This window comes from Miscanthus floridulus, chromosome 9 (genome assembly GCF_019320115.1).
Source record: "Miscanthus floridulus cultivar M001 chromosome 9, ASM1932011v1, whole genome shotgun sequence".
NCBI classification, from domain to species: Eukaryota; Viridiplantae; Streptophyta; class Magnoliopsida; order Poales; family Poaceae; genus Miscanthus; species Miscanthus floridulus.
This window is the reverse complement of record NC_089588.1, coordinates 129,446,520-129,459,019: the sequence shown is the minus strand read 5'-3', so window position 1 is coordinate 129,459,019 and position 12,500 is coordinate 129,446,520. Positions and strand designations below refer to the sequence as shown.

At 47.1% G+C, this 12,500-nt stretch overlaps 1 protein-coding gene and 1 pseudogene across 1 annotated transcript; both read left to right on the top strand.

Annotated features, from left to right (window-relative positions):
- Nucleotides 1-1,889: 1,889 nt before the first annotated feature.
- Nucleotides 1,890-5,636, top strand: LOC136480917 (uncharacterized). The gene is made up of 3 exons (XM_066478342.1): nucleotides 1,890-2,533; nucleotides 4,501-4,621; nucleotides 5,607-5,636. The coding sequence occupies exons 1-3, from the start codon at nucleotides 1,890-1,892 to the stop codon at nucleotides 5,634-5,636; spliced, it is 795 nt and encodes a 264-aa protein (XP_066334439.1).
- Nucleotides 5,637-6,943: 1,307 nt separating this feature from the next.
- On the top strand, nucleotides 6,944-12,268 carry LOC136480916 (uncharacterized; annotated as a pseudogene).
- The last annotated feature ends 232 nt before the right edge of the window (nucleotides 12,269-12,500 follow it).

Here is a 12,500-nt window from a genome sequence, read left to right as displayed (position 1 = left end):
TTTGAGATCTCAGACCACTTGAGCTTTCCACATAGCAAGGTGTCAGTATATTTCCTTGTTGATCCCTGCTAAAGCACACATGGTCTTCCCTACTCGAAGTCCCATGAATCTCAGATCTTTGAGTTGTGCCAGATGATTCAGGCTGGCCAACAAGATACAAACTGGGGAGTGGTCAATCTTCTGCAAGCATATGTTCTGCAAGATTGAGAACTTTGGCTTGATTGATGATTGGCATCTCGCTCCTTAGTAATCAAAGCATCTGGCTCAAATAAGTGGTGCTCATCTAATGAAAACCTGTGGTAATTGATTGTTGACTTTGCCGCTTTTGAAGCTCGGCGTGTCGAGTTCATCTTTTACTAGATTGCAAGGTAGTAATAAGTATATAAAAGTCCAACTAATCGGCTGCTTGAGATCTGCAGGAAGCAATAATGAACAGAGTATTTAGCTCACTGAAGTAATTCTCTAGAAGCTGAGTCGTTTCAGTGGCTACCAAACAGAGAATATAGCTAGCACGTAGTATCCGACAGTAGCACCCTACCCTAGTAAGACCGAATCTCATGAGCATCAGCAATCTACAAAAACAGCCGAGCAAGCAGAAGCAATCCAGTTGCTGGAATAGGATGACCAGGATCTGAAGGCTCAGATAAATAGAGAAAAATTCACGGAAAGTCCGAATGCCAGCTACTCTGCTATACGGGGCATTTCTCCGAACACCGCGTGTGCGCGAGACGAAGAGCAAGCTCCCAGTCCCTGAGCGCCTCATCCCCCAGCATACGCGAGCTAACAAATGAAATTGAGACATGAGACCGATTCAGTTTGCTTGCTTCCGGTAGCAGATTATTTTCTGAAGCCTGCCCTTGTACACCTCACCCTACCACATCCAGTCTGTCACATCAGCTTAGATTGGGGTAGCAGATTATATTGGTACATAGCCCCTCTGTCAAACAATTTGCTAAAATCTATTGCTCACAGGTCACATCAGCTTAGTCTCACAGAAACAATATTTTTCAGAGTTCAGAAACCGATCTGCCAGTAGTTTAGTAGAAATTTAGACTCTCTATGTATAGGCTTAGGCGAGAACTAAAAAACCTCACATCACACCAGGAGGCTGAAAAGTCCAGATCATGGTTTTTGGAATATGCCTTGAAACGTAGAGATGCTTTTAGGTCCTGTTTTTGGAAACCTAGCTAGCTAGCTTCTATTCGATGAAAAGTCCAGATCTTGTTTCTTTTTACTTTGTTTATGGTGATATAAAGGTAATTACTTACTCGTGTGAAATAACTTATTCTTTTAGGGAGGACTGAGGCTTCTGGCTGTTTGTTGGTGTTCCGTGGACCTTGTAGCGGTTGAGGCTTCTCCTGTTTGCGGGACAGCGATGTGAGGCATAAAACACCCCTCTTTTCCGTATCATGCATGTTTGTAGAGCACGTAACCTGGTTAGGCGTCTCCCGTTCGAAAGAGATACGGTTGGAAATATGCAGCTCTTTGCATATCGATAACCGTATCTGTTTTGAATTGTCCACGTTTTTTGGACAGCCCTAGGATGCGTAGATGGGGTTAGTCTCCGTGGTCTACTCTGTTCCGAGGCAGAGTTTTGACAGCATCTCCCTGTTGTTCTCCGGATACACAATCTTCCTACCGGGACGTGTATTTGGAGAACAGCGGGAAGGTGCTACCGAAATTCTGTCTCGGAGCGGAGTAGACCATGGAGACTAACCCCAGCTACGCATCCTCGGGTGGGATTAGGACCTATCCTGACCTATTAGATGGTAGGAACATCGTGTACATGCAATTGATTGTTAATGTCTCGCTGGTATATATATATATATATATATATATATATATATATATATATATATATATATATATATATATATATGTGTCAGAGGATGGATGACCGTGAGTGGATGTACACGGGCCGCCCAAGTCAGCGTGCTTTGACTGATGAATGGATTGAGAAGACGGAGGCTTTCATAGATAGAGCATTTGCCCTAGTTCCAGGAGCATCAGCCATTTGGTGTCCGTGCAGTAGATGTGCAAACAGGCGTCGGCAACCAAAGGATGTCATGTCTACTCATCTTTGCAAAAATGGATTCACGGCAGATTATACTCAGTGGATCTACCACGGTGAAGCCGATCGAATGAGAGAGGAGGTCGTGAGAGCACGCGTCGAAGATTTCGATGCTGATGCCGGGGTAGGTGACTGGCTAAATAACTTTCACGAAGCACACGTAGGTGAAGAAGGTGGGGAGGAGGAGCCAGAGGCAACCGCAAAGGCGTATTATGACATGTTGTCTTCGGCACAGAAACCCCTTCACGGCCACACAAAGGTTTCTCAACTAGATGCCATTGGATGGGTAATGGCCTTAAAGGCTCAGTTTAGCATGAGTCGAGATTGTTATGATGCTACGTTGGCAGTTATTGGCAGCTTGCTTCCAGAAGCTCACATTATGCCAAAGAGCATGTACGAGTCGCAGAAACTCCTTCGTGCACTCAAGATGCCATATGAGCATATACATGCTTGTCTAAAGGGGTGCGTCCTATTTAGGAAAGGACACGAGAAAGCAAAGTATTGTCCAAAGTGTCAATCCTCTAGGTACCTGGAGGTAGAGTCTGGTGATGGTCAGAAGAGGCAGCTTGAGATCCCCGTGAAGATCCTACGGTACCTTCCCTTCTTACCGAGGATCCAACGGCTATACATGACTGAGGAAACCACGAAACAGATGACGTGGCACAAAAATGGCACTCGATACAGTCCTGAGAAGATGGTACATCCATCTAATGGTGAAGCATGGACCCACATTGATGGGATTCATCGTGAGAAAGCTCTTGAGGCTCGTAATGTACGTGTTGCACTAGCAACATATGGGTTCAATCCTTATGGACTGATGGCTGCCCCATACACTTGTTGGCCAATCTTCGTTATCCCCCTCAATCTCCCCCCCCCCCGGTGTCGTGTTTCGATGATAGAATATATTCTTGTCATTGATAATTCCTGGACACCCGTGGAGTAAGATGGGTGTGTTCATGGAGCCTCTGATTGATGAGCTGGTCCGTGCTTGGGAGGAAGGGGTGTTGACATATGACCGAGCTACGAAGAGGAACTTCAGAATGCATGTCTGGTACCACTACTCCCTGCATGACTTCTTGGCGTATGGGATATTCTGCGCCTGGTGTGTTCACGGGAGGTTCCCATGCCCATTATCCAAGACAGCTATGCAGTTCATTTGGTTGAAGAAGGGTGGCAAGTATTCTTCGTTCAACAAGCATCTACAGTTCCTCCCTGTTGAGCATGCATTTAGACGAGACATCAAGAACTTTACGAAAGGTGTGGTAGTGACAGACCCCGCACCCCAGATCATGACTGGTGCCGAGGTTCGTGCTCAGATAGATGCTCTCGTCATCAACCCACAAGGCGATGGTTTTGTGGGATATGGTCGTCAACATATGTGGACTCATAAGTCGGGCTTGGAGAGGCTCCCCTATTATGATGACCTCCTTCTTCCACATAACATTGATGTGATGCACACTGAAAATAATGTAGCCGAGGCACTTTGGGGAACACTCATGGACACTAAAAAGTCAAAGGACAACGTTAAGGCTAGAGTGGACCTAGCAACGTTATGCGATAGACCAAAGCAAGAAATGAAGCCTCCTAGAGGCGGCAAGACATGGAGCAAGCCTAAGGCCAATTTCATCTTGACCAGGCCCCAAAGAAGGCAAGTACTTGAATGGATGCAAACGTTGATGTTCCCTGATGGGTATGCAGCGAATCTGAGGAGGGGAGTGAACTTATCTACTCTGCGAGTCAAAGGGATGAAGAGCCATGACTTCCACATATGGATTGAGCGGCTTCTTTCGGCGATGGTTCGTGGCTATGTCCCTGAGCATGTCTGGCTAGTGCTGGCAGAGTTGAGCTATTTCTTCCGTCAGCTTTGTGCCAAGGAGTTGTCTCAAAAAGTGGTTGAGGACTTGGAAAGAATGGCGCCGGTGCTTCTCTGTAAGTTGGAGAAGATATTTCCACCCGGTTTCTTTGTTCCGATGCAGCATTTGATCTTGCACCTCCCGTATGAGGCACGAATGGGGGGGCCGTGCAGGGCCATTGGTGCTATCCAATCGAGAGATGTCTAAAGGTTGTTCGAAGTAAATATAAGAATAAAGGCAAAATTGAGGCTTCCGTTACAGAGACATACATTCTGGAGGAGGTGTCAAACTTCACAACAAGTTACTATAGTGACAACCTTCCCAGCGTGCATAATCCACCCCCTTGCTACAATGCTGGCGAAAATGAATCGAACCTCAGCCTTTTCTGAGGGCAGCTCGGAAGTACAAGTGATTGGAAACCCAAGACATTGAGACATGAAGAGTGGCGCACTATCATGCACTATGTGTTGACCAACCTTCCCAAAGTGGAGCCGTACATGCAGTAAGTTCACAACGAACTTGTTAAATATGCTGTCACTATTCGGTATCCAACTCTCTTGTTTCTCATTGTTATAGGGAATTTCTTGATCACTACTGGCATCTATCAAGGGAACCTACCCTGCAAGAATGTGATACCCTTCTTAAACAGGGTGCGGGAAATGGAATGCCTGATTTCATTTCTTGGTTCGCACAGAAGGTATTGTCCAACTTTGCTCGTACTTAGTTTGACATTACAAGTTGCTCGTACTTAGTTTAACGATATATCCTGCTTCAGCTTGCAGGGCCAAACCGATGAGTCTATGGATCCCGAGTTAGCACAGGTGTCCAGTGGCTTTCTATATAGGGTCAGGTCATTTGCCGCGTATGACGTGAATGGATATCGCTTTCACACGACAGCACATGAGGAAAGTCGGCCCAATCGAAGAACCACAAATACCAGAGTTCTTACGCCCGGCACTGATGGGGCCGATTATTATGGGAGAATCGAAGAAATCTACGAAGTCAAATTTCGTGGTTCCAAACCCCTTAAGCCTGTCATATTCAAATGTCATTGGTTTGATCCTGCAGTAACGAGACGGACCCCTAATCTTGGGCTGGTTGAAATTCGTCAGGATTCCGTCTATCCAGGGGAAGATGTCTATGTTGTTGCTCAACAGGCGACGCAAGTTTATTATCTGCCATACGCGTGCCCAAACGACAATCGTCTTAAGGGTTGGTATATTGTGCAGAAGACATCGCCACATGGTAGACTACCTCTCCCAAATGATCAAGATTACAACTTAGACCCAAACACATATGACGGGGAGTTCTATCAAGAGGAGGGGCTAGAAGGGAGTTTTGAGATAGACTTAACCGGTGCGATCGAAATGGAAGTAGATAATGAAAGGGTTGATGAAGAGGACGATGGAGATGAGGTGGAAAATGTGCAAGACTTAGAATTACTTGAGCGAGTGCGTATAGGCAATGCCAATGATGACAACATTGGTTCTTCAGATAGTGTTGATTATTTCGACATGTGTGATAGTGATGATGAGAGTTATGATCCGGTTGATCCCGATCATGATGTATATTTCTAATACAAGTAATACTATCATTTTCTAATTATGTTTCGTTTATTTTGCATTTATTTTTCAGGTTGTCCTATTGATATGTGCTTATTGGTTTACTCTTTTTAATTGCAGGTGATTGACAAAAGATGGTGGGCGGTATGAGGTCCGTCGGGTCATTTTACCGGAGCTCGGCGTCCGCTCCTGCAGCTGAGGAGCCGCCGTGGAGGCGCAGGGGTCGCCCGAGAGGCCAGGGTCGGCAGGCGCGTGCAGCGACTCGGCCGCCGTCGCCTGTACCTCCCTCGCCTCAGGAGGAGGCGGAGGAGGAGCACAAGGAGCAGGCCCAGCAGGAGGAGGGCGAGCACGAGGAGAAGGAGGGCGAGCACGAGGAGCCCTCGGCGGGGGGTTCCTCTTCCTCTACTTCGAAGATCTGGTTGCGAGGCCCTTTACGCCTCCCGGAACAGCCTATACCTTTCACGAAACGGCCGGTGATTCGCCCCAATGGTCCAAGGTAAGTATCTTAAGATGTTATCGCTACTTCATTTGATATGTTTAACATGGCAAAATACAAACTAATATTTTTTCGTTAATCACTTGGACAGGGGATGGAAGGTTGTGGCTGCAGGTGATCACAAATGCCTTCCCGGTGGAATCCTGGGTCTTCTGTGTAGGGAACACTTCCCCGGCTTGGTGGACTGGGCAGGAGGGGTGGAGCCGGCCTACACGTTCGAGCACTACGCCTCTGCCCCTGATGTACGAGATCGGGAAGGCAGGAAATTCGACAACAAGGCGCAGCGGGTTGTGAAAGAGCTGTGGGTAAGCCTTCCCCGCACTATCTTGCTCAATGCATCGCATTCCTATCACATCCTTGAAATAATGACTACATACATAATGTTTATATGCAGGATTTCTACAGATGTGACGAGGGATACGAGGAGAGGGCCGAGAGGCATGCTCACAAAGCCTGCTACAAGCTCGTGAAGGACATGCACTCCGAGGCGCGTATCCTGGCTGTACAGCAATACAAAGCTGTCTTCGAGGAAGTCAAGATCGACAAAGACCTCGCAAGAACCTTGACGCTGACCAAAGAGCAATACATGCTGGTAAATACTGTTTCTTCCTGAGATTAAGTACACTTACTGTGTTCTTATATGACAAATGCTTGTTGACGTGTAGGTGCCTCCAAATTGGGTGGCCGGTAAAGGCGAGTGCTGGAGGAGGATGGTGGACAAGTGGTGCTCCCTGGAGTGGTCGGAGACACACGCCGCTTGCCGGGAGCGGCGTTTGATGATGACAGGTGCACCACACCATCAGGGGAACCTTACCCTTGCCGAGTACGTAGAGAGATGGGTACGTGACTTCATTTATGTATTCCAACGCTTGCTTCTGCATAGTTTCTAATGATCTTACTGTTTGTTTCACAGTCGGCGTCACATGGTGGCGCACCTTGCTCCCAGGTGAAGGCATGGGCTATGGCCCACAAGGGCAAGGTGACGTCCGTTGTCGACTTCAACCCGGAGGACCCCCCCTCGGCGTACAGCAATACCTCCATCCACAACCGTCTCACCGAGTACACAACGGCGGCCAAGGCGGTCCATGGGCCGGAGTACGATCCGAGCACCCAGGATTTCAAAGGAGACCTTGTCATGAGGGTGGGAGGAGGCAAGAAGCATGGCAGGTACTAGCTTGGCGACAGCGTCATCGACACGGCCACTACTCCCACTCTCTCCCAGATCCGAGCAAGCGACACGGGCCAGAGGCCGCCCATACGCCCACGGCCGACCAGTACACAGCACGCCATGCAGACTTTGCAGGTTATTACTCTTTTATTCGTCGTTCATTGTTTCTTACATACCTTTGATTTTTATTGTAACATTGGGGTGAAATTTTGTAGGCCGAGCTAGAAGAAGAGAGGAGGCAGAGAATAGCGTTAGAGGCGAAGATTGACGCTGATCGGCAGAGGCAGGAGCAGATGTTTCAGTGGATGCAAAATCTCGGCGCGAAGATGGGTGAACCTCTGCCACAAGCGTTATTCCTTCCTCCTCGTCCTCCTGAAGACACTCCTGTGAGTACATCTATCCCCATGTCCACTCACTCACACACACACACCCATCCCTATCCAACTCCATTTCACCCCCTCGGCAGATAAGGATGGGTTCTTAATGTAATGCGCTAGATTAACACGGGCTTTTACTAGTAGCTTTTCTGCTTGGTTTGTGCGTTCCAGTCGAAAGCACACGATGACATGAAAGGCTCGTAGTTTAGCAGCGAGCCGACGTGCCGACCGGGCGTGGTGGGCTTAGGGTCCCCCGGCTTACATTGCACACACTTGCGGCGGCAGCAGCTAGCAGCAACATGGAGTCGGGACCGGCAGGCAGCTCCTGCAGGTCTGGGCCTCTGGGGGGCTTTTCGGTGCCTCGATCGGTACTCTACTGGGAACCATATCTGGTTGTCGCTGGGTTTTGGGTCACTGTATGCTCCTGTGATGATCTCCGGTGCTATAGGAGCTTGCTTGCAGTTGCAGTTGCAGGTGTGAACAGGTTGCATCTCCTGTCCTGACATCGCCAATTGCCAATCTTGCATTGGCACCCCGCTTATCTTATCGGATCATATTTGGTTTGCTTTCTCAGAGCAGACCAAAAGATTTGGAGCTAGCTAGGAGCAGAGAGGGGACAGGGTTGCGGTAGTTCATGGGGTGTTTCTGTTTGCATTGGAAGATTGTGCCTGCGTTGGTATGGTTCGGTGTCAGACTCATGGGGCATGGTTGACAGTAGATAAATAGATAACCCATAGTTAAGAAGGATTTCAGAAGACCACATGTTGGATCTGAGGATTAGTTATTTAGTTTAGTTTAGTTGTACAAGTCACTGTTGTTCACATTGCCCTGGCTTTGGCTTAAAGATGGCAACGGGGCGGGTTCGGATCGGGTGGAGTGTCTGGGCACCCAAAACCGAAACCCGAACCTGAAACCCGAACCCGCCCCGAAAATCGATTCGGGTGAAAATCCATCCCCAAAACCGAAACCCGCGGATCCCCGAAACCCGACGAATTAACCGAAACCCGAGGATATTGTACAGAACATGCAAGTAGCAGCTACATTTGTGTCCAGCCATTAACAGAACACACTGTCCAAATATTACAGTCCAAAGTGGCAAAGTCGAAACAAAAGATATTACACACATATACAGACGTACATGGTACAGAAGTTAGTCCAAAGTGGCAAAGTCCAAACATCCAAACAAATATTACAGTCCAAACATTCATCAATTACAGTCCAAACAAATATTGCAGCGCCACAAAGGTAGAATTGGAGAAGCAACCCAAGTTCAGTACAGTTCACATATTACAGTCCAAACAAATAACAGTACACACTGTCCAGATTATTACAGAGTTCATCATTCATCAATTATGGTGGAGTCATCTTCATCCTGTGAAATAAAAATAGAGAGTAGCTCATTACTTGAATGTTCAACGCATTGTAAATTCACAAATTGAATATACAAGGAAACAACAGCACTACCATTTCTTCATCTTTTTCATCAAGACAAGTCATCAAAGCACCAACAAAAGTAGAATGAGACCCTGCATTGATGTGATTTTCACAAATTAGTTATATAACTTATATGGAATGAAAACCACATACTTATAGAAACTGCACTTACCTAACATGTCATTATGAGACCATGCTTGCATACACATAAGTGCCTCAATCATTGATGGTGCAAGCCTACTACGATGTGGACTAATTATTCTCCCACTAGTGCTAAAGGCTGACTCAGATGCCACCGTTGTCACAGGAATAGCAAGGACATCACGTGCAATTTTTTGTAATGTTGGGTATTTGAGCCCTGCATGTTGCCACCACTGAATGATATCTAACTCTTGTGTCCTAGGCAGCAGTGGCTCTTCCAAGTACAAATCTAACTCTGTTCGCACATAGGTGGAGGTCACAGCTGGCTGTTTGGACATGTAGTCATCAAAAGTGTCAATCCAATCTTCATCATCCATCTGCTTTGCAGCACTTGGTCTAGTTTGAGCACCATCTGTTGTGGCAACATCCTCCATACAATCTTGGTATTCCAAAACCAGATTGTATAACAAGTCTTTCACTTTGTTGACAGCTTCCATAGCTACACTTTCTGACCCATGAATTTTGAGAAAAAGAGCATTCAACAATTGTAATTTAAACCTAGGATCTAGGACAGCAGCAATAGCCATCAAACCATGCACATCTGACCAATACTTGTTGAATTTCTCTTTCATTTTAATAGACATTTCTTCTACCTTAGGAATTTCACTGCTTTGCACTTGATACATATCCAAGATATCCTTCCTAATTGTGTTTCTAGACACTACCTTGAATGCTGGCTGCAATGCAGCACAAAACTTGCGAAATCCAACATAGTCCACCATGGAAAGAGGAAACTCATGGACAATAATCATTAAAGCAAGTTCTTTCCTAGCGACATCTTGATCAAACACATACTTCTCTAATGTGACAGTGCCATCTTGTGGGTTTGCAGATAATTTAAGAGTAGACTGTGTTAAACCTTTTCTAGTAGCTCTGTCCTGACATACAGCAATGTGATTCTTTAAGTGGGTTGTACCATTTCTTGTCTCCCCACCTAAATGTTTTTTGCACCATTTACATTTTGCTTTCCATACCCCACTTACATTAATCAAATCAAAGTCTTTCCATACTTCAGATCTTAGCTTCCTCTTACTACCAACAGGAACATCATCTTCTACCTCTACCACTGAATTATTACCTAGAGTTGCAGAATCAGTTGCCGGTGCTGCTGAATCGGATGGCGGTGCTGCTGAATTGGCTGTAAGACGTGGACGAGAACCCACAGATTGAGATGCAGCAGCAGCAGCTTGAGATCCACTTGAAGCGCCAGGAGCCGACATTGCTCACTTCCTGACAAATACAAAAGGGAAATTCGTGATGAGCATAGACATAAGATGGGCTAACTTCTCAGCAAACTTTTCAATGGCTATTGACAATAAGAAAAGCATAAGAAAGTGGAAATCACTTCAATTTACGGCCATTTGCAGCAATGAGCCAATGAGAGCAGGTTTCAACAGAGCCAATTGCAGCAAATATGGAAAAAAACTTTTCTGAACAACATATGGAAAAATTGCATATATCCTTTGGTGTTAGCCAATTGCAGCAATGAATTCATTTCATGTATAGAGAGAATTGCAGAAAACAAAATTTCCACAAAACTGCACAAACATATATGCCAATTGCAAATAGCGTATAATTGAAGAATTTTACATCTTAGGGTTTCAACAGAGCCTTTAGCATGGCACCCATGACTCCATGAGAAGTACTATGAGCTTAAATACTAGACTCTGTAAAATATACCATCAGTTTGAAACCTGATGCCAGTGAGCAACATCTACGCTGACACCAAGAACAATTGGCATGCACGCCGCCTAGAATGAGACTTACAGAGAGCTCTCAACTATAGGCAGTAATCTGAGAGACTGAGACCGTGTCCATGCAAGTAAGCGCAACAAAAATCAAAATGTCACATCTCTATAGATCGATTTCATAAGCAGTAAGCGAAAGAAGAAGACGGCCGAGGAACCATACCTAAGCGACCGCATACAGCATAACAGCAGCAGGCGCGGCGTCGACTGCGGTCAAGCACCGGCACACCAGACGCAGCTCCGGATCAGCTCCCGCGCAGCCTCGCTCCAGATCTTGCCCCACCGGCGGCACCACAGATCCGGCGTCGTCCCCACGCCCCGCACCTGTAGACCGCGGCGGCACCACAGATCCAGCAGTGAGGAAGCAACGGAGAGGCGGGAAAACGAACGGATGGAAAGCGGCGGCTGAGAGCGAGGAGGGCAAGAGGACGGACGGCTCACCTCTTCTGGTCGGCGGAACGGCAGGAAGACGGAACTCGAGGCTGAACTCGTTGCGCGTGAGAGCAGGTTGGACTTGCCGACGCCGGAGTCGCCGATCAGGATGCGCCGCCGTACCTGCGTGCGGCCGTGCGGGGAAGGAACGAGCCGCCGACCCGCCGTCGCTCGTCGCCCGTGCGTGGATGCGGCTGTGCGGCTGCGGCGCCTGGGTGGATCCGTGGATGCGGATGACTGGATGAGGGCTGAGGGAGTGAGGGACTGAGGGTTGGCCGGTTGGGGGCTGAACGAATCGTCGATTCCACGCTTATATACTTAGGGTTCCTAGGTGGGCTTCTGGTGGGCTGAAATTTCCGGAGCCCCGATGGAGCTCCACGGGTCAATTTTAATATCCGCCCCAAAACCGCGGTTTTTCGGGTATCCGAACCCGCAAATCCGTGGGTGAAAACCAGGAACCGAAACCGAAAACCGCGGACCCGAAACCCGCGGATATCCGCACCGAACCCGAACCGCTGCCATCTTTACTTTGGCTTGCCGGTAGGAGCGCGAGCACTGTAGCAGGAAAACTGCAACCCAGAAATGGTTTACTCTGTCTTCCTCATACGTTGGACTACACGAAACGTACGAGACAGCGTTACATAACGGGTGGAACTTGTCTGCCAAGGCGGGTAACAAAATTGCACCTACACACACACACCAGCACACACACCAGCACACCAGCACACACACACTCACACACTCACACACACAGTTGTATTTATTGTATTGCCTTTTGAATTGCAATGCTACTAGCTATATATGTCTCAACAATTCCTTTTACAGCTATCAAGTAATCTTATCTATTCTTTGTGCAGGGTCAATCGGCGGCATCAAACGATGTACCTCATGACCCACCGCAACAGTCGCCGTGGTCTAATTGGTGATTTGCTTCTTTTCATGTGTTGAACTTATTCCTTGTGTTGCACTTATGCTTGTAATGCACTTGTGGTGGATACTTTAAACTCGAACCTTATGTTGGTATTGTGGTATGACATTTGTGTACCATTGTGGATTATTGTGATGTATGTGATATGTGGAGATGATATATATATGTGTTGTGTAATATATCTGTGCTGTGAAACATATCTGTGCTGTGATATATATATGTGCTGTGAA

What these genes read in the sequence shown, in the direction of transcription:
- LOC136480917 (XM_066478342.1), top strand. Translation starts at nt 1,890, where the DNA reads ATGGATGACCGTGAGTGGATGTACACGGGCCGCCCAAGTCAGCGTGCT. An exon ending in ATACATGCTTGTCTAAAGGG is followed by an intron (nt 2,534 to 4,500) that starts GTGCGTCCTATT and finishes TCATTGTTATAG; the next exon opens with GGAATTTCTTGATCACTACT. An exon ending in TTTCTTGGTTCGCACAGAAG is followed by an intron (nt 4,622 to 5,606) that starts GTATTGTCCAAC and finishes TTTTAATTGCAG; the next exon opens with GTGATTGACAAAAGATGGTG.